At 36.0% G+C, this 23419-nt stretch overlaps 1 protein-coding gene across 1 annotated transcript in view; it reads right to left on the bottom strand.

Annotated features, from left to right (window-relative positions):
- Nucleotides 1-23419, bottom strand: part of CWC27 (CWC27 spliceosome associated cyclophilin) — a 227522-nt gene that overhangs the window by 62562 nt on the left and 141541 nt on the right. The window contains exon 12 of the mRNA XM_030844133.2: nt 293-402. Within this exon, the coding sequence (XP_030699993.1) occupies nt 293-402 (110 nt within the window). The remainder of the gene's footprint in view (nt 1-292; nt 403-23419) is intronic.

Here is a 23419-nt window from a genome sequence, read left to right as displayed (position 1 = left end):
GTATCTGGTAATATGTGGTTTTACTACGTTCCTTCCTGTGTTTAATAAGGGAGTACAAGGTTGAAACCTGAAAGTTTTAGGCTTTATGCCTTTATGTCAGGAAAGAACTCTATCATCTGGGTCTTTGCTTAAGTGGCCAAGGTCCTTGTCACTTCACCCCTATATTAATATATCCTTTTCCATTTTTAAGAGGTGATGTTTCCCCTTGTGTATAATCAAATTAGGCTCCATTAACACTTGAAGACAATTAAAAGGCAATGAACTGCGTATGGATTTTGGTTTGTGAAGTTACCTGGTCTTCACGGGAAGTTCCTTTCTTTGCCTGCTGCTTCCTCAAAGCTTCATACTTTTGCTTTTCTCGTCTGTATTCTGCAACAGCACCATCTGGAGCAGCCTCTTCCTCTGAGGAATAATAGAATAGTCTTAGGATAAATAGTAAAAAGGCTCTATGGAAGCTCCACAATGATTATCTAGATTAGAAAGTGATTGATGTTAATTTATCAACCAATTTTATAAACATCTTTATTATATACTGTACTGTTGTAGTTGTTCTCAACTGTATTTATTTGACTATAAAATCACCTATCTCACTTTTTTCTTCAGTTAATTTTTTTTTATTTTTTATTTTATATTGGAGTATAGTTAATTAACAATGTTGTGTTAGTTTTAGGTGTACAGCAAAGTGACTCAGTTATACATATACATATATCTATTCTTTTTCAAATTCTTTTCCCATTTAGGTTGTTATATAATATTGACCAGAGTTCTGCTATACAGTAGGTCCTTGTTGCTTATCCATTTTAAATATAGCAGTGTGTACATGTCAACCCCAAACTCCCTAACTATCCCTCCTCCTAACCCTTCCCCCTGTCTATCTCACTTTTAAAATAAGTAAGGTATTCCTAAAATTCAGCAATACCATTTTACATTATTCTCTTGCCTTATAAGATATAATCTTTCAATATTGGTTGATTTTCCAATTACCTGCCACTTTTGCTCCCCAGTTAAAATAATAACAACAACAAACAATTTCAATTTAATGGCATCATAAAATATAAATATATCTAACAAAAAATCAGGACAGTTACCTAGAGCAGATAGAAATAATTTTTACTAAATTAGAAATTAGAAAAAAAAAATGTATGGATTTGATCCTGCAGTAATTCCATACAAACAAAGATTAGCTAACATCTGGGTTCACGGAATACAGGTTTGCCTCAAAAAAAAAAAAAAAGTACTAACATTTTACATTATGTTACATTTATATATATTAATGAAAATTTGTGACTTAAGGAAAAAAAACACAAAAACCTATCTCTTCTCATCTTTGGCTGGCAAACCAAGATGAGCCCGTTGACATCAAGAATACCAGTAATCTTTCTATTCAAGCCTTGGTTTGTGGCTTGCCTCTTTGTTACCTAGTTTGAGGAAAATAATTAATGAGTAATATATTAATAATCAGCCATTTTGTTCGAGAGATTGTCTAGTTAAAAAAAATGTGTGAACTAAGAAACAAGTAGTCTTTTTATGTTTACCTAATATGATTTTGATGTTGGTCAAAGGGTACAAAGATTCAATTATGTGGGATAGAAAAGTTCTGGAGATCTAATGTACAGCATGGTAACTACAGTTAATAATACTGTATTGTATAATTAAAATTTGCTAAGAAAGTTGATCACCACACAGACACACACACACACACACACACACACACACACAAACTGTAACTTTGTAAGGTGATGGATATGTTAATTAGCTAGACTGTGGTAATCATTTCACAATGGTTTCTCTAGTTCTTAGTCTTCTGAGATTTTTAATTGTCTGGCTTTAGGATGTTTTTCCTCTCCTCCTATTTTTATTTCTAGCCAAAATGAATAGGCAAACAGCTTGAGAATAGCTGTGAAATCAGCTGACCTTTCATTATATACATCTGTGATACCAAGATTAAGCCTGCTAAGGTTCCATCTGGACTGCATGGAAACTATAACCCAAACACTTCTACATGGTACACAGAGTCAAATGCAATGGTATCTGCTGCACAAACTCAACTGTGTGAAAAATATGGTCAACTCTTCTATTTCCTAACTGAGTGTATCACATCAGTATAAACTACTTCTGTTTATAGTGTGATCAAATGTTCACAGCACATTTATTTTTCATGTTTTTATTTCTTAACACCATACTCTGAGTAATTTCCTTAGCTCTGTATTTCAGTTAACTAATTCTCTGTTTAGCTGTATCTAATCAGTTTTTAAGATATAAACTGAGTCATTGATTTTAATAATCATAGCTTAAAATTCTAGACACTTGTTATGTTTTATCTTTCAGATTATTCTTGGAGATCCTTCTATTATGTCTTCTGACTCTCTCCCCAGAGTGGTTATTTCCCCATGTGTTTTCTAATTTTTGACTGTGTGTGTACCTACAGCTAGAGCTACATCTTCGTCATGCTCCATAGGAATCCTTGGCACCCAGGATTATGTAAGAGTCCTACAGAGAGCTTTTGCATTTGTTTCTACCAGGAAATTAAGGGGCTCCATTAGTGCACAGCCATTTTTTCCCCAAGTTAATTTCCTGGCTTAGGATTCCTGTACCATATAGGCAGTGTACATTCAGACTTTATAGCTGTGCCTTGTAGAGTTTTAGAGTTTTGATATTTTTTATGATAGACTTTTTTTTTCCTCCCACATATAGCTCTGAAAAATGACATGCTTCTTTGTGGCCTTCCTGACCAGGTGGACAGTTTTTTTAGTTCCTTCCTCTTTTTTTTTTTTTGGTGGTACGCGGGCCTCTCACTGTTGTGGCCTCTCCCGTTGCGGAGCACAGGCTCCGGATGCGCAGGCTCAGCGGCCATGGCTCACGGGCCCAGCCGCTCCGCAGCATGTGGGATCTTCCCAGACCGGGGCACGAACCCATGTCCCCTGCGTCGGCAGGTGGACTCTGAACCACTGCGCCACCAGGGAAGCCCCAGTTCCTTCCTCTTTTGATCCAAGACTATATCTCTGTCCAAGTGTGAGATTAAAACCTCAGCTTCTAGCTATCAGAGCCTACGTCTGGTTCCAATATCCCCCTGGGCAACTGTAGTGTCAACTTGCCCACTTAATGCTCTGGTTATGCCTCACCTTTGTTTCTGGTACGTAGGAATTTTCTTTTCTTTCTTACCTTCTCTCTCCCCGCCCCCTTTCACTTTCCCTCACCCTGCCAGCCCCCTCTCTGTCTCTTTCAAGCTTAGCTAAGTATTTAAATTGGGCTGGATCATATTTTATCCAGAATTTCTATATATTTGTAGAAGGAGAAAGTTCTGTCTTAACTCAGTCCATGTTGCCAGAACAGGAAGTAGCACATTCATTTCTCATGTACTTGAATGCCCCTGGATAAACAAAAATTGAATAAGTGACTGGATGATTTTAGTCACATAAAACTAGCTAATAAAATATAAAAGGAGTTTGAAAAAAATCAGTTTAAGTACAGAGTGCTCTACTTCTGCTTTTCTTAAAAATCTCAATATATGCTGGATGATAATTCATAAATAATGATACAGTATGACAACTATTTGTTATTAACTGAAATTTCTATAAAATATATGCTAAATAAATAGGAATGAAGAATGGGAGAAAAAAGAACATTTAGTAAAAACCTACTGTATGTTAGGTACCATGCTAAGATTCTTTAACTATCCATGAAGAAAGTATCTATAAACCTATCTGACAAATTAGGAAACAGGATAAGACCACAATTAGAATATACTAAAGCTGGAACTTGAACCCAGGTCTCTATGATACTAAAATCCCATACTGTGCCCTACTGTCTTCAATTAAAACTTCAGTTCCGAAAATAAAATTTAGTAAGTGTTGCCCACATGCCTGACACTCTAGGAAGTGCTATGAATGATATCTAAAGCATACATGATGCAGGCTTTTCATTCTAGAAAGTAATCTAAAGAGTAAAATAAACATAATATATGTAAAAATAGTTAAGAGATCAAGCCATTGATTGTAAGTATTATGTTGCTGATTCTTGGGTAGAATATTAGCCACCTAGAGAGGAGTTAAAGCTTACCTATGTTATAGTGTTAGAATAAAAAAAATTTAATATCTTAGTGACCTCTGAGATAATATTAGGAAATATATATAAAAGGGTTTGGTGACAAGAATGTCCAACAACACTGTAACCATCAATTTACTACTAGAGCATCAGTTTGCTAGAGCACTAGAACTTAGCTAGTGTCGCATGTGGATTAGCAGCAGAACTTGGGCTAAAACTTATGTTCTGACTCCTAGTTTTGGTGACAATCTGTAGTAAGACTAAAGATTCAATACTGCACTTTTCCCCCTGCGTGTTATAAAGAATGTCTCTAACTCTTCCCTAAGAACTAGTCAGAAACATAATCTTTGCTCCACTTGAATCTCTTCATTACAAAACCTTTTTGTTCTGAGCAGAAAGAAGTGATGACTACTCAATTATTGGTTACTTAGCTAATGAACCAATGGTATCCATCTATTACAAATCTCATTTTATAGGTAAAAGGGCTTATACCCTCTACTGTCTCAGTACCAGAGCTCAAGGAGCTAAAAGCTTCAAGTAGCTGCACATTCATTCATTTAAAAAAAAAGTTTAGTAAGTGATTATTATGTGTCAGAAACTTTTAATAAAGCTACTTATAAATGATTTTAAATAGATCTAGATCTACTATTTCAAGGAAATTTTTGAAAAATTCCCATAATAAAAACTTTTATATAAATAAAAGTAAATGTTGTTTACTAGTGATAATAGTAAACAACATTTGAAAACAAAAGGGACAGACTTTAGTGGATATAGAAAAATACCAAAGCTACTGACATCTCATCATACTTTGTATCTCATGATACTTTCTGGAAGCTACAAAGTATGTTTTAATCAAATTTTATACATACCAGATCTTAAATTAATTCTAGGAAAAGTACCAGACTTGAAAATAGCTAACATGATAGCTAACATTTCAAGTACTCACTATGTGCCAGATACTAGTACCTTGAATTACTTGCTTAATCCTCATAACCAACAACCCTATGAGGAAGTCATATTATTGACCCCATTTTGCTGATAAGGTAACTAGGGCAGTAAGAGGTTAGATAACTTATCTCAGGGATTATAAACTCGAGAATAAGAAACCATGCAGTCTAGCTCTAAAGTACAGACTATTAACCAGCTTGCTTATTTCTTCTTCATGTCTGAAACACAAGAAAACTTAGAAGAAAATATTCCAATCTGACATAAAAAGGCATCAGGTCACCATACTGGATGTGTCCTGATGAAATAAGGTCCTACCAACAAAAAAAAGGTCCTGAATTCCTCCCAGACCATAATAAATGGGAACTGCAGTCTGCCAAACAGTGGGTTAATGAAAATAATTTCCTAGAAAGAGTTCTTTATGGCTCTTCTTGATTCTCCATAATTAATCATATATTGTCCTCATTTGAATTTTTAAACACTTTGTAGCTGCTAACTTCGTTATATCAGAGCTGCCTCTTTGTACTGCCCGCCTCGGCTATAAACTCAAATGGCAGGGACAGTGCCCTGTTTGTGGACTAGTATATCCCTAGCATGTAGTATGTACTCAATAAATAGTAGCTGAATGGACAAATGAACAGAGTGATCATTTTTAGATCTTAAATTACAACAGTGTGCATGGCTGCCTTATAGCTCTTGCTGGATAGAATGGCTCCTTGAGGGCCTTGTAGGGGGTTAGGTCCCCTAGTGTACAAATACTTTTTCTGTAGATAGCTGCCTAATTAAGTTGAGTTGTAAGGAATTAGATGATTTCTGACACTTATTAAATAGAGGTGAGAGGAGTAAAAGTCAACTTGAAGGCAATTATCCCTGATTAAGCCCTTGAGCACTGAGCTTTCTGAGTAGAATCCCTGTAAGAGCTGCGGCCATTCATTGCAGCCACTGAATAAATGTAACCATTCATTGAGGCTTCATCTCCTTGAGGAGCTACTGGGGCTAAACTACATATCCTCCACCCCAGTCAAAATGCCTGTTTTTTGGTTTGTTTTAGTAAGAAAATCCATTATAGAAATGATAACAGTGGGAATATTCTGTGACATTAAAATGAGAGCCTACATATATATATTCATAGTTATAATCCATAATATTTATTGAGTGAACCTGTACTAATTTTGTTTTGAAGATAATTGAAAGTGTTTAGATGATATCTTTAAAAGGTGAATAAGAAGAAAACTGGTTTCTCTATCCAATGAAACTGCTCAAATAAAAACTAATTCACAATAAAGAAACTATATAATGGAGGTATCTATATGCACATTTATGAAGAGTAGGCAGAAGTTTAGGCAAAGACTGGGCTAAAAGTTTAATTTTTTCTGTACTATGAACTAAAGTAAGAAATCTGCAATTTATTAATTTCATTTAACCTATTTTTATTTCCAGCATATTTTTAATTCTACAAATCAAACAATGCTGGCTCCATCTGGTGGTCAAAATAAGCCTCTGTAGCTTCATGAAAATTAGTCAAAACTGGTTAAATAATTTAGGGACTACATGAAATAATATGCTTGAACATTGAACACTGAAGTATGCTTCAGCACCGAACGTTAAGTGGAATTGTCTACATTTACACAAATTTTTAATTTTTCTTTCTCTGTTGTTCATCCTAGCCTCATTTCTTCATGTTATTTTGGAGTTTAAAATAATTCTCAAAAGAAAGTAATATAGAATATTTTCCTCTGTGTTTTTCTATTAGCTGATTTGAGAAATGTGAAGGTAACAAGTTATAAAACAGGTAAATTTATCCACATTTTCAGACTGTATTCCATTTTGGAATATAAACTATAAAAATACTGATTTTCAGTTGTATTTTCCATTAGGCACTTCCAGGAGGGCTGGCTAGTGAATATATGATAGTTCATATCTAGTTTTAAATTTAGTACAAAAGGAATATGTCCAGAATCACAAGACAAAAATATTAATACTAAGAAGTTCTTAGAGGGTAATAACTTGCTCATTTTACAGATGAGAATACTGAGGCTTAGCGAGGTTAAATGACTATGCCAAGCTGGGAATATCAGAAACCAGATTTTTTGATAACCCAATGTTGTTTCCTCTCTATATACACTGCTATGTGTACTTTCTCTTTGTAGTACATAATCACTGCAGATATATGTCATTACAATCTAACAATCACTTTGAAATTCTATACAGTTGTCCCTCAGTATCTGTGGGGAATTGGTTCCAGGACCCCCAATGCCCATACTGAAATCCAAGGATGCTCAAGTTCCTTATATTTGCATATAACCTATGTACATCCCCCCTGTACATCCTCTCATCTCCTTTAAATCATCTCTAGATTACTCATAATACCTAATACAATGTAAATGCTACGTAAATAGTTGCTGGTGTGCAGCAAATTCAAGTTTTGCTTTCTGGAACGTTCTGGAATTTTTTTCTTCCCAGAATATGGTCTACCCAAGGTTGGCTGAATCTGTGGATGGGGAACCCGTGGATATGGAGGGCTGACCGTACATTTACAGTACACTGTGACCATTTATAAAATGGCATGAATATCCAATATAGGTGTAGTTCTCTAATTAGAAGTTTTCTTAATTTTTACTTTTGTTACTTTCCCTTAAGATATTAGTAATTAAAAAAAAAACTTGTTTTGAAAGCTCCACTCCTTTCCAAATACAAAATTTTGCCTTTTTTTTAGAGTATTATACATTGCTTTGTTGAGTTTATAATTCAAATAGCAGTCATGTTGGTAATAACTTATAGTCATAACATCACATAAATTAATTACCACAAAGTATATATTACATTAAAAATCAACTCAAATAAAGTTAAGTGAACTTATCTAATGAATTAAGAGATAAGAGAACTTAGATTGGTAAAAACAGGTTCTGAACACTAAACATTAAATTGATTTAAATTAGGCTTAATTGTCTTAACTTTTACTAATGAAGTTTTTAATTGTACAGACTCTCTGATAAGCTTTTTATCAGATGTTTCTCCATTCTTATTAATAATGAGCACAAGAAACAATTACAATATATAAATAGGTACTGAGGGACATGAATGGCTTCTCTTCTGGGGGCTCCAGCTTCCCACCTGTTGGCTGTAGTCTGTGCTCCTGTTCACTTTTACCTCATTCCCCCTCACGTGGACTTCAAGACGAGCACAAGGTTGATTGATGTTGCCCCCAGGCCCCTCAACAGAGCACGCTTTGTATTTCTCCATATGGTGTGACCCACAATTCTTGTAGTTTGATGGCCATTTTGACAACATCCCTAGGTTGCCCTGTCATTCTGGGTGTGGAGCCTACAAATTATATACTCTATGTTTTAGCAATAAGAAGAAAGCCCCGAATTCTTCAAGATATAAAGATTTCATGAAGCCAATCAAGGAGAACACTAAAGAAAGAATTGCTATCTAAAAATCACCTAAGGCTATGGTTAACCTAGCAAATTCAACACTGCAGAATATCATGCTTGCTAACAGTACTTAAAGGAGGGTTCTATTATTTTGTAATAAACTCATGAGATACTTTTCTTCAAATAATTATGAGGGTTTCCAAACTGGTTCAAAATAGTCCTCATGTGTGGTATGTCAGAGTATTCTTCCTGTTCTCTATGTGACTGAGGAAACTGAAGCAATAAAGTGGCTTCTAAAATACAAGTACGACCACTACTACCAGCACCATCACCAGTTTTTAAGACCTAGCATGTCTGAGATACAATACTAGGAACTCTCTGCCTACTTTCTCACTTAACTTAATGCTGTAACAACAGAAGGAGTATTATTGTCTCCATTTTATGCATGAGGAAACAGAGGTTCAGAGATGTTAAGTATCTTGCCCAAGGTTATATGGCTAATAAATGATAGAGCAAGGAATTGCAATCAGGGCTGTCAGACTTCAAAGCCCATGCCTTTTCTACCCTATTATACTGCAGACAGTTATGGAGGGGGGCACTGTTATGTATGAGAGTGAGGGACACAAAGGCAGTTCTGATGTGGAGGAGCTTATAGGCTGGAAAGTGGATAAGACATACTCTTTAACTGTGTGGTGGTGCAAATGACATATGAGAGGTCCTGATAAAGTATTTATAAAATTTATGCAGAGGAGAAGAGGGAAAGTTGGGTGGAGGAAGTGGCAGTATAACTGGGCCTTAAGGGAGAAATAAGATTTAGCCACAGCAGGTAGAAGAGACAACATAACCAAAGCATGAAAGCAACATAGTGCAGGATACACACGAGGAAGAGGAAAAATGTTTTGTGAAAATGAAGAATGGGTAAATAAAATGGGGAATAGGGAAAATAAGATAAAAATCTGATCATGTAAGGAATCTGAACTTCATTAGGGGAAGCAAGGAGTGAAATGGAGCAGGGCCCTATGGTCTGCATGACCATGCCCGCAGCCTGCCTTTTGTCTGTGGAAGAACTTTAGCCAAAGAATAAGTTTAATCAGAGAAGTGAGAAAATGCAGAAGCAAAGAAAAGCAGTCAAACAGGACAAAACAATAATGGTTTAGTCAGTAAGCAAAGTCAAGGGCCTTTAGTTCCTTCTCAAGGGCTACAGATAATATTGAGCCGTATCCTGTGAACTTGTGAGCTGTCTTACAGATACTAAAAGCCCCATCAGGTGGAAGAAGTGAACTACATGATGACCAGGCTGTAGACATGACAGAAGTTGTCCCAATTCCGAGAATTTGCCTCGAAGAACTGGAAACAAACCGACCCTGGAACTGAAGACTAACTGTACCTCAAACAATCAAGATGACGCTGATCAGACCACCCATGACCAATTTCAAGATGCCTGTCAGAGCTGACTGTAGCCACCTCCCTCAGCCTATAAGAGCTCTTGCCCACTGGTTGTAGGGCAGGGAGTCAGCCTCTGACGGATGTTCCCTGCACCCTCCACCCCTGGTTTCCAGCATCCGAAATAAAGCAAACTTTCCTTTCCACCAACCTTGCTTTTTTATTGGCTTTTGAGCGGTGAACAACCGGACCCTACTTTTGGTTACAGGAGGAGCCACAATCTATACCTTGCGGGTCACAAGTGTTTGTGAGCCTTTTAGAAAATGAAATGAAGTGTGCTGAACCACCCTAGATTGTTATGTTGCTTGAACTCATTTCTAAGAATTTTTTTAAAGGGTGTTTTCTTATTAAGGTACTAGCTTAAGTTAGCGAATAAAATTACAGTGCCAAGTTTCCTGACATCCATACTTCTCTTAATCAATGAAAACAATGCTTTTCCCAAGTTCAGTGACCAACAGAGCAAAGGCAAGTGAGTAAGAGAGAGAGAGAGAGAGAGACAAAGAAAGAAACCGACTCCCCAAATCTTGTTGGAATTTCTCCCTAATTATTTTAGAAAGAAACTTTGAAAAATATCCTGGTAAAATAAATTTCCCACATCTATCAGAAATATTCTAATTTAAATATGAAAATATGAGGCATTATTTGATAGGACCATACTCAGTGTTTCTGGCTCTGTTCAGTATCTCAGATTTTTTTTTTTTTACCTGCCTAGACTGTTCTATAATCTGGTTCAGATTTTACCCCTTCTTCCCCAACCCCCATCTTTAATGATATCTCTAACAAGCTACATCTTGAGATGAAGTGAGGGTAGAAAAAAAGGTAATCAAACTATGCTTCATCTGAAGTTGACTGTGTCCAAATATGCCTTCTGGAACCTGGGGTTAGAGGGTGAGTTGGATGGGGGTCACCTTGCTCAATCTTAGTGGTAATGCTGTGAATTGTAGGCCAGTCCTCAGTCTGCTGATTCTGGCTTCATGCTAACAGGTCATATTGCTTGTGGCTTCTTTTATTTTATTTTTAAAGGAAACAATGCTTTGCAGTTTTATACAGTAGCGGAAAGAGTATTGGACCGAAGATCTGACTCCTCAAATCTACTGTTTAAGTTAGGGTGAGTACAAAATATCTTTAATACTTTGGTTTCTTTCTTTGAAAAATGGACACAATAATACTTGTTTAATCTACTTCTCAGGACTGTTACAGAACTAAATGTAATGAGGCATGTGACAGGATTTTTAAACTATTCATGTTATATAAGTAGGAGGTATTATTTGGCAGAGGATACAGGGCACCATATTTTATGTTTATAAGCTACTTATAGCTATGGTTCCCTGCAAATGATTAAATCTCATTTGAAGAAGCAAAGAGTAGACACAATATTTTTCATTTTATTAACATACTTGTTTGAATAAAAAATAGTTCTGTATATTAAATCTTTTCAAAGAACCAATAAAATTTATAATTGGAAGAAATGTGGAAAATCCTTTTGTGACATGCATTATCAGAACAATTTGTATTTTTCCATATTTGAATGTTCAAGGTAGCATTCTTATTATGAGGCTTACTTACAATTCTGCATTTCCTTAAGAATAAGCAGTATCTGCTGGCATGCTGGTAGGATGGAAAATGCTTTGCTACTCCTATCTTCTACCTGTAGCTAACACTTATACAAATAGTGCTTTCCATGTGCCAGTCATTCTAAATGCTTTATCAATAATACATCACTTAAATACAATAAGGAAGTAGCTGCCACTAGAAAGACCAGGGCCTTATACTTGGAAACCTATCCTTTTGGAAAAAACTGAAAACTAAAAAAAGTTATGTGATGAGTGAATGTCAGTGAGCTGTCACTGAAAAGGGTGCCAAAGTTGGATCCAAGCTGTGAGGTTCTTGAGGGCAGGGACTTTTCTGCTTTATTTGCCATTTTGTGTCTAGAGCCTAAAATAGTGCCTATATGTTTTCCAGCATTTGATAAAATATTATTATAATGAATACATTTTTTAAAAAAGGAAAGTGATATTTCAGAGGAAAGTGGATTCTTAAAGAAAGAAATTGAGAGTGGGAAATGGTAGTGTGTCAAAGCAGAGTAGGCTGAAAAACTGGTCTTCTTTGTCTCAAACCATGAACAGCTGTAATCATTAGGTGCTATCTTAGGCTTAATGTCCCTGAACATTTCTTTTATGGTACCCACAGCCAAAAAATGATCAGGAAACAATCAAAATATTATACTCATCAAGGTGGTTTATCAACTAAAGTTGAAGTACCTAAACTCTATGGTACAAAAACACATTTGCTGGATAAGAAAAAAAAAAAAGATTTAAAACGTGCCTAGGTTTTCAAATGGCATTAATTAATCTTTTAATGAAGAAGGATTATTTCAGTTTGTTTGTCTGATTAATTTCATAAACTGAAATCGTTACCAAAGCAATCTTACACTTTTTTCTTGGTGAAATGGAAAATTTCTCACCCTCTTATTTTGGATTAGAACAGAATTACAGACACATTCTCACTGATTAATTTTAAAAAATCTTTGGCTTAGTCATAAAAGAAAGCCAGCACATTAAATGGACTGGGTTCAATATTTTTAGTTAGCAACTCTACATTCTGTTTCCAGCTTTGTCACTCACTGGAGTAAAGGCTTGAGTCAACCTCACAAATGCTTGGTCTCTATTTTCTTAGATGGTAAACTCAGTATTAATTACTACTGCCTTAAGAGTATATAATGTTGGACTTCTCTGGTGGCGCAGTGGTTAAGAATCTGCCTGCCAGTGCAGCGGACACGGGTTCGAGCCTTGGTCCGAGAGGATCCCATACGTGGCAGAGCAACTAAGCCCGTGCGTCACAGCTACTGAGCCTGCGCTCTAGAGCCTGCGAGCCACAACTACTTAAGCCCGCGCACCTAGAGCCCGTGCTCTGCAACAACAGAAGCTACCGCAGTGAGAAGCCCACGTGCCACAACGAAGAGTAGCCCCTGCTCACCACAACTAGAGAGAGAAAACCCATGCGCAGCAACGAAGACCCAACACGGCCAAAAATGAAATAAATAAATAAAAAGTATTTTTTAAAAAAGAGTATATAATGTAGTAAATTAATCACTGTGATATGCCGTTAAAATACCCAGAATAATGAGTGTGAATAATAGAAAAATAAGCAAGCCAATCTTGAGAAATATTTCTGAGAAACTAAGTTGATTGGATTCTATCCCAATAGTCTGCCCAGAATCTTCACAAGATACCACAGACTAGCAAAGTCTTTGGCTGTAGCAGAATAAATATTACAACCATTTTCTCTTCAACCACAGCCAAACTGGTAAGAACAAACAATTATTCTTCTATATTTGCTTCATATTCAACTCAGCACAATATGAAATAAAGTGTAAGGGACTTCTCCATGGGTTTTATAGAAGGGAAAGTACAAAGGACTTATTTTTGATGTTGTTTTCCTATAGCAGACTCAGCCCATCTCCTTAAGTCACAGAAAATACTGCAACTAAGATGTTCAGAAATAAACCAGAAAAGAGTGGTAAATAGGAAATTAATGCTGCTAATTCTTGGTTGGGATTATTTGAAAAAAGCCCAAACTATAAGGTTGTTTCTAGAAAGTATCATAATATAGTGTCTAATATACACTGCCAAATAGTACACTTGACCCTTGAGCAATGTGGGCAGTTAGCAGTCCCAACACCCCAACTGTTCAAAATCCGAGTATAACTTTATAGCCGGTCCTCTGTATCCGTGGTTCTACCTGCACAGATTCAACCAATCATAGATCGTGTAGAACTGTAGGATGCAGTTATTGAAAATAATCTATGTATAAGTGGACCTGTGCAGTTCAAACTCTTGTTGTTCAAGGGTCAACTGTAATAATAAAACTATAGACTTACATATTAGAATAAAACTTTTATTTAATATTCGTTCTTAGGTGTTCATATATATGTATATATATATATACATACACATATATACATATTTATACATATGTAAGAAAGAGAATATAGATATTCTTTCACTAAACCTTAAATTATTACAGTGAGGGAGACGGTAAAAAATGACTGCATGAAAATTCCTTTCTATTCTATGTCCCAGACATACAACTTGCAAGACATGAAAAGGTGCCGTACTTTCTCTCATTTCCATGCATTCGCATGCACTGCATCTTCTGTCTAGAACACCTTTATTCAGCTGACTCGCTCACCTGAACCAGTAGCCTCAAAAATCTGTAAAAGTGAGAGGTTTCTAGAATACAAATGACCCACTGAGAGGTGAGAAAAAAAAAAAGTAAGAATCCTATTTATATTTTGTTGTTATCTTTTAAACTATTATTTTTTGTGTATGTTATATATAGTACATAATATATTCATTCAGTATTACCTACATATGAGTCATGAACACATTTTAAAAATATATATTGGAAGTGTTCACAATTTATTTTACAACCAAAATGTCCATCAGTTAACAAGGAGATAAACAAAATGGGTATTACCATAAAATGGAATATTATTTAACCATAAAGAGGAATGAGATGCTTGATACATCCTACAACACAGATGAACCTTGAACACATGGTGATAAGTGAAAGAAGCCAGTCACAAAAAGGCACATATTATATGATTCCATTCATATGAAATATCTTCAACAGAGAAGCCTATAGGGACAGAAAGTAGATTAGTGGTTGCCTAGGGCTGAGGGAGGGGAGGCTGAGGCTGTAGCAGGAGATAGTAAAGGGTACATCTTCATTTTGAGATGATGAAAATGTCCTAAAATTGTGGTGATGTTTGGAGAGATTTATGAATATACTAAAAACCACTGAACTGCACACGTTAAATGGGTGAATTGTATGGTATACGAACTATATCTCAATAAAACTTAAAAATAAAATAAACAAACAAAAATCTTTATTCTACAGGTGTAATAAAACATTTTTTTGGAGACTAACGGTCTCAATAACTGATGCTCTTGCTCTTGGCTTAGTGTATCTAGAAAGCTATGTTGCCTTCTAGATTTAATTGCCTTTCCTTTGGTCCCTCAGACCATGAGAATATATACCATGCTGCACTGGTAACTGGTAATTTGTATCTTTCACCTGCTAAACTACAAACCTTATATCCTCACTCCACATCACAGATTAAAATAATTTTCAGGTGGCTTAAGGAATTAAGAGTAAAAACAAAATAATAGAATAACTATAGGAAGATATAGATGAATATTTAAACCATCTTGACCAGATACCTGGGGATTTTCAAAAAATACTGACCCTGAGTCTCACTTCCTGAGCTTTGGAATTTCCAGGTGATTCTAATGTGCAGAAAAGTTTAAGAACCATTGATCTAGTGATGAAGGAGAGATCAGGAAAGGCATCTTAGAGAAATGATCTTAAATAACAACTTGAGTATGGAGGCAAAATCCATTACATATAAAAAGCATTCCAGGAAGAGGGAGCTGTGATACAGAGGCTGGGGTGGGAAATAGGCTGGTATGCAGAAAAATTTAGCCTGTATGAAGCACAGGATCCATAGTGAGAGATGAGACTAGTGTGGCAGGCAAAGTTTAGTCCGTGTAGAGCCTTGTATGGCAATGCAAAGGATTTTATCCTGTAGGAAATGAGACACCGTTAAATAATTTTATGAAGGGGATTGACACACGATCAAGTTTGTATTTAAGAAAAGCCACACACAGAATGTATTGGCAGGATCTGAGACTAGCAACAGAGATCTGTTGGCAGCGTGTTAGCAGGTTGTTAAAATAGCCTAAAAGAAAAAATTGTGGCTAAAATGGTCACGGTAGGACAAAAGGTGTCGACTAGAAACCTTAGTAAAAGAGGTGGAATTTGCAAGAGAAATGTACAAAGAACAGATTTATTTTGAGGATATGGCAATATTTTGAGATCTAAATCTAATTCTTTTCATTCAGAAAAATATGCAAACACTAATCCCTCATTGATACATGATAAATGATGTTTTCCTCTAAAAATACCTCCAGGTATCTATACAATAAAACAGTTTCCAAAATAATTATCCCCGAGGTCATGGATTTCACATTCATTTTAAGAAATCTTAAATTTTTTATTTGTTAAGTAAAATAATAAATTTCCATGAGGTTATAATTTCTACATTTCCCAAATTTCTTAAAAGAAAAATCAAATCTCAAAAAGAGACAAAAAATACCCACTAAGTAAAATTAAAGCTGTTTTGTAAGGTACCATAAGTTCTAAAGTGAGATTTCAAAAGTCTTCCCAACATTAGGTCCATGACCAAATTAAAGTTAGGGGTTTTCAAAGTGACACTGTTTTCTAATCTTACTTCATCAAAATTATGTACCATTCATGGTTTCTCCCTTATACAGGTTACTTCTTCGATGTTTCTTCAAGGTTCTATAAATTATCAAACTACTTAACTCATGTTACAGAGGTAAACAGGTTATAAGAATATGCCCTCTCGTCCAGTCAGACCCATTTCTTTATTTCACCTCCCTCAATCAGGAAACTTTTTTGATTACAGTATTTCTCACTGTTCTGAATGTCTCTAAATCTTATAGTTCATCTGTACAAGAAAGTTAGCACTTGAAAAGTCTATTAATTATGAATACTATTTAATTATGACTACTAATTATTAATACTGTATGATTATTAATTATAAAGTATCTGTATCTCATGAGTAGTCATATTCTACCCAGCAGAGGCTAGCTATTTTAGAACCAGGGAAAAGCATTCTGTGGGGTTTTTTTCCTGGCTTAGCACAGCGCTATTAGACATTTATTCTAACCCAGTGATTTTGAACTTTTTGGACCATGACTTAGCACAGGAAGTAAGTTTTTCATCTGAACTCTACACACATATAGGTTTGGTATACACAGCTAATATATAAAACTGTATATGTAAGGTTAAACCATATGAAATTAATGGCATTCTATTGTTTTGTTTACCTACAAAAAGGCAATTTCACATTGTTACTAAACATAATGAAAAAATTTCAAAATTTCATAAAACAATATTTACCCTTACTACCTGTGATGCACTCTGATGTTTTCTGGTCTGTGCCGTTCTGTTAAATTAAAAATGTTGATTAAGATACACTATTGATTTCATGATCCACCAGTGAACTCCTGGCTACAGTTTGAAATCCCCTGCTCTAACCTCTAACCTACTGTCTAGGCCTGCCTCTAGCTTAAGACTTAAGCTAACAGGATAAAAAGATTTTGAGAGACTCGCGAGTGGCCCAGGGCAGCAGGGTAAAGATGAAACAAGTCATAAAGGTGGTGCAACTGCCTGGAAACTCTGTGCATCCCTGAGCACTTAGCAGAATGGCAGGGACCATACTAAATGGGGAGAATTCAGAGTTTGGAGATTTTTAACTAAATCCTTTCTGACTTGACACGACTAAACTGATCATATAACTAGAATGTGATTCAGCATGGTTGACTGGTAATGTTCAGAGTGAGGGTTATCCCTTGGGACACAGTGATATGTTTTATAAGGCTCTCTCCAAAGTCCTTTCCTGAATCTAAAAACAACTTTACATGTAATGCCAGATTTCTTTCCACAAAGAGAGGAAACCCATAGGGAATAGCTCTGTCTGACACTTCTTTTCTTGCTTTCTGGAAGATCATCATTTTGTTGGATGAAATGAAAGTTTCCATGCTGCATAACATTTTCTAAAAGTGAAGCTTATCCAGTTCTGTTAATAACTAGTGAAACAGTACAGATGATAACAGATTGCAGACATACTGCTTATATTCTGATTAGGCTTTTAGCTTATTAAAAATGATGTTTATATAAAGATCTGTACAAACGCTTAATTATTAACCATTTTGTCAATGAAAACCAGAAAGCATGAGTTCTTATCCAAATGACAACTATTATCAGACAGATGCTGATACATGCATGGGCAAGTGTCACTCTCAGCGCTAAGGTACAGCTAAATTAGACTAGACTTCAAGCAAGAGCACAGGCACTCAGGCTAACATGGGAGCAAGGAGAATGCTGTTAACCCGCTCTTTGGTGCCTAAATCAGGTGCACACATACCACCTTCTCTCATCCTTTATGTTACCAACAGCTTTGTCTGATGGAACAATGTTGACAGAACTTGAACTGGTGCCAGCCCTACTGATGAGGAAAAAGGTGAAACAGTTGCTGGCTGGAGGGAATGTTTCCTTTTTTGGAAGTAGCAGTAAGATGATATATGAAAACATGGCTGAAATGGACTATCACAGGTTCCTGATATAAAAAATGATTTTAGTTTTTAGAAAACAAAGGCTCAAAGAAAGAAATTCAAATAAATGGCCAATGTGTACAAGAAGGCACTCAAAAACACTAAGATGAAAAATATAAATCTAAAGGAAATAATACCTGGCCACATAGATAAGCATACTAGCAACTGAATTGAGTTCTAGTTCATGCAAGATTATGTTTGGTCCTTTTATATCAGCAGGGAAAGCATCAGAAGAATAGTAAAGATAAGAATGCTAAGTCCTAGTCAGTTGAGAGGCCTGACTACTCATCATGCCAATCAAAAACCACAGACCTCTGATGCCAATATAAAAATCAGAGGGAAAAGAAATTTCTTGTCTAACTGCAGGAAAGAAGTAAAACCCAAAACAGGTAACTTTTATAATTGTAAAAGCTAGTAAGGGCAAATGGAAACAATAATTAACATCTTTTTTTTTTTTTTGGCTGCACCACATGGCTTGCAGGATCTTACTTCCCTGACCAGGGATTGAACCTGGGCCCTTGGCAGTGAAAGCTCAGAGTTCTAACCACTCGACCGCCAGGGAAGTCTCAACAAGCATCCTTCTTAAACTCAGCATAGATGTATTCATTCTCAAGTCCCAGACCAAGAGACCCCAACTGCTTTCATCTGTTCCATCCTGTAATCTCATGTTAGAACATAAGGGCAGTCACTGTGTCTTCTTCACTGAATGGTAAACCTGAATGTCCATCACACTATTCTTCACAAGTTTTATGAACCCGAACATGTTTAACCACAAATGCAATGATAAATAAAGGCCCTGATGTCCACCAAAACGAGCTACAAAATTCAGAAATGCATTTTGAAATGCCAAAGAGGGACATTTGACACACATTTAAATCACATTCAAGATACTTTTAGGACTTCTCTGGTGGCACAGTGGTTAAGAATCTGCCTGCCAATGCAGGGGACACAAGTTCAAATCCTGGTCCAGGAAGATCCCGCATGCCGCGGAGTAATTAAGCCCATGCTCCACAACTACTGAGCCTGAGCTCTAGAGCCCACAAGCCACAACAATTGAGCCCGTGTGCCTAGAGCCCCTGCTCCGCAACAAGAGAAGCCACCGCAATGAGAAGCCAGCGCACCACAACAAAGAGTAGCCCCCCCTTGTCGGAACTAGAGAAAGACTGCTCGCAGCAACGAAGACCCAACACAGCCAGAAATAAATAATTATTTTTTAAAAAGATAGTTTTAGATATTATATGCATTTATTTTATGTTATGCATTATATTATATGTACAAATTTATGGTATATATCTATGCATATATACACAGCTAGTGTACTGGTATCTCAGCATATTTGAATATTTTAAATAATTCCTTCTAGGTGAAAGAGTTTACAAATATCTTTTTCTCTACTACTTAACCAAAAAAGGTGACAATTACGCCTGCTTACCTTACTTGACTGATTAAAAATAACAATTTTATTTAGCATTTGGAATATTTTTACTGTGGTTCTGGCTTGAATAGTTGCTGGAAGAGATGATTTCTGGTGGGGAAGCGAAGGGAATCATGTGGGCAAAATATGGAGGAATCTGATGGCAAAGCATATTCTGTATACCATTATGTAAAAAGTACATACTGAGAGTAAATAAGATATCAGTAACTAATGTATAAATTATTACAAAAGTACTTTAATCCAAAATATAGAAAAGAATAGGTTCATATTAAATATTCAGTGTTCTTGTTTTTTCCATTTTGAGACAATAGGCAAAGAAAAAGGTAGATTCATAATCACTTTTCTGGAGGTAAAGGCTCTCTTGGCTCACATGAAGGATTACACAGTACTCCACAAAATACTGTACGACATATTGACTATTACCACTATGGAAAGAGGACTGCAGTTGCTGTCAGGCAATTTAAGTCCTACCAGTGTGTTGGTGCTCTTGGGGAAAAATCAGTTAACTTATCTGAGCCATAATTTCCTTGTGCAAAATACCACCTGTCCTACCTTCCTCATGGGTTCTTATAAGAGAGAAATGAGGGGGAGGAGAAAAGGAAAAAGGCACTAAGTGATTCACAAGAATGGGCTTGTGTTAGACACAGTTGATTGCCCAAGTAATAATTCTTCTACCTTCTTTTTTGCTAACAAAATCCAGATTTGGTTTAGGCAACAGAATGCCTAGTATCAGAGGACAAATCATGACTGTTTTAAGCCAGTTAGTTCATCTTACATCTTTCATTTCACTCACTCATTTTCCAAATATCTTTTTTTGAATGCCCACCACATGCCAAACATTGTTCTAAGTACTAGGGAGATAATAATAAAGAAAAAAGACAAAAATTCTGGTGGGGAAGACAGAAATCAATAAATAAGTAAAACATATAGTCTATCAGAAGGTGATAATACAGAGAAGAACAAAGTAGGGAAGGGCAATAAGGGACTGCCAAGCAGAGGTGGTCAAAAAAGGCCTCAGTGAGGGTAAGACCTGATAGATAAGGGGATGAGTCATATGGAAGTCTGGAGGAACTGCAGTGCAGATAGGGTATGAGCATGTATAATGGCCCTGAGGCAGGGAGCCTGCCAAACATGTACTCAGATCAGCAAAGAGGCTACTGTGCCTAGAACAGAGTGAAGGAAAGGGAACTACAAGTAGGTGAGAGAGGTATAAAGGAGGTGGGGGAACAGATTAGGTAGACCTTTGTAGACAAACACTGAGGCTTGGCTTTTAAGAAACCCACTGGTAGGTTTTAAAAAGAAAAAGGAGTGACAAGATCTGACTTATACTTTTAAAGGAGCATTCTGGCTACTATGTTGAGAACAGACTTTCAGAGGCCACTGGTAGAAACAGAGATCAGTTAAGAGACAAATGCACTAATCTAGGTGGGAGATGATTGTGGCTCTCACCAGGGTGGTAACAGTGGAAGTGGTCAGATTATATATCCTAGATTAACTGATCAACAGGATGGGAGGGATAAAAGAATGAGAGAAGTCAAGGATGACTCTAAAATTAACTGACATAGGGAAGATTTCAAGAGGAGCAGGTTTAGGAGATAAGATCAGGGGTTCAATTTGGGACATGGTAAATTTAAGATGCCTAATAAACACTTTGCAAATTATTAGCATTTAGATGATATTTAAATCCATGAGACTAAAAGACACCCCAAAGAAGTAAGTATAAAAGAGAGAAGAAATTAAGGCTAAGAAGGTGACTGAAAGAGGGGGAAGTGATCAATAGTGCAAAATGCTGGTGATAGATCACCTAAGAAAAGGGCTAAGCAGTTGACTTGTGAGGATGAAGGTCTAATGAGTAAATTTAAGAGGGAGTGGCAGAAGAGGAATTAGAGATGGCAAGCATGTACATTCTTTCATAGAATTTTTCTGGAAAGAGGAACAGAGCTAAAGAGAAGTAGCTGGAGGGAACTATGGGGACAAGAGAGGTGTTTTGTTTTGTTTTGTTTTGTTTTAAATAGAGAAAATACTGCATATTTTCATGCTGATGGTAAATGATCCAGTGAAGAGGGTGTAGGAAAGAAAGAACTGTTGGAGTGACATCTGCAAGTAGGTAAGAGGCAGCAGGATCTAGTGCACAAGTGGAGGAATTGGCCTAGGAGTATGAACAACTACAGGGGGACAGGCAAGCAAATGGCACAGAGGCAGATGAGTTCATAGCTGTGGTGAGAGATGTTTTCTTCTAGTTGCTTATAGTTAAGAAATCCCACTCCTCTTTGACAGAGTAGTCCAGTAGATCCAGTTTTGGCCAATGATATGCAAAGGAAGGTCTGGTAGGGGATTCTGGGAAAGATGTTCTTTCCCATAAAGAGAAAGGTCCAAGATGAGAAATGCCTTTTGCATCTACCTTTCCTTCTTGCCTTGGATGCTATTTTATGAAGATACAATGCTTAGAGTTGGTGTGGACATCTTATGACTGTGAAGGGAAATCTACAATGTATATGCCAGTAGCTTTGCAAATATGGGTAGAAGGAAAGATCCATTAAGGCAGAGGTCTTTTTTTGCCTCCCCCACCCCAGTTTTATTGAGGTATAATTAACAAATAAAATTGTAAGATATTTAAGGTGTACATTATGGTGATTTGATATATTTATACATTTTAAAAGGATTCCAGAGGTCTTCATTTTGTTACCTGGTGTATCCAGTGTCCAATGAGTGTCTGGCACATAGTACACACTCAATAAGTATTTGTTGAATAAATGAACAATGATCAAGATGGGCCATGTTTTTCAGAAACTCACTGTACAGTGATATACACTAGTAAATAAAGAGATAATTACACTCCCTTGCTCTAAGTGGTAAGATAGGGGTAAGCACAGGATGTTGAGAAGCTGAGGCAGATTTAGCAATGAACTTCTATGCAGACTGTGAAATGCAATGAACTTCTTTGCAGACTGTGAAAATAAGCTTGCCACTATTTGAATGTTAATTATAAAATGTTTTGTCCCATATGAATATTTTGATAATTTCTTCAATTTCTTTATAAAAATAAATTGAAAATAAATATATTTTATATAATCCTTATATTTTTCCTTAGTAAGACACATCTAGGGCCATGATCTGGGGTAACATTTGTTTTATTCATTAACTTCATTTTTTCCCCTTGTCTCCATCTTTTTTTTGACCTAGGAGTGCAATCATACTGATGAAACATTTTACCATAGCTATCACCAGTTTTTATTGAAAAGCATACAGGATGCCCTGTTTTAAACATTTAAGAGTTTCAATGTCTGCTTTTTTCTTTAGAAGAGTTATATTTCTCTGTTCCATGCCAGCACACTTCTTCCTCCTTTCATTATAGCAGATAAACCATTATCTTTTTCTTCTGGAATCATTTTTGTGTACCTGAGTACAATGAGTTCCTTTACTATACAACAGAAGATAAAGCCTTTACAATTTTATTATAGGAGCACACATGTGGCATTATATGCACAGGAATAAAATTAAAGCTGAAGTATCCAAAGCTTGGAATAAAACCATATTTATGCTGCTGAAGGCAAGAAAAATTATTTAGTCTACAGTAATGAGTAAGTAGCGGCAAAACAAATATTTGGTTGACTGTGGAAAGCCAATGTTTTCATAACTTGTTACAAGCATAAAAGCTAAAAACAGGCTGACCAAGCACATTCTGACAGCAAATAACACATGCATTCATCAATTTTTTGACGCATGTAAAACTATGATTCCTAATTTATGGATTTATTTGTAATGAAGATATAACTAACTTTGCCTTAAATATATTATATGCTATTATTATACAGCATATATGTATACATATATATATTTATATTGTCCATTTATTTTAAAAAGGTCTATTGCCAATTTTTTCTTTATTAGTAGAAGATACACTTTCCGCCCTTAAAAGTGCTTTAATCTAGTACACTATACTCAACATACTAACAAACTTGTTAATAAAG

Source organism: Globicephala melas, chromosome 3 (assembly GCF_963455315.2).
Source record: "Globicephala melas chromosome 3, mGloMel1.2, whole genome shotgun sequence".
In the NCBI taxonomy this organism is placed as follows: Eukaryota; Metazoa; Chordata; class Mammalia; order Artiodactyla; family Delphinidae; genus Globicephala; species Globicephala melas.
This window is presented reverse-complemented; position numbering and strand designations above follow the sequence as displayed.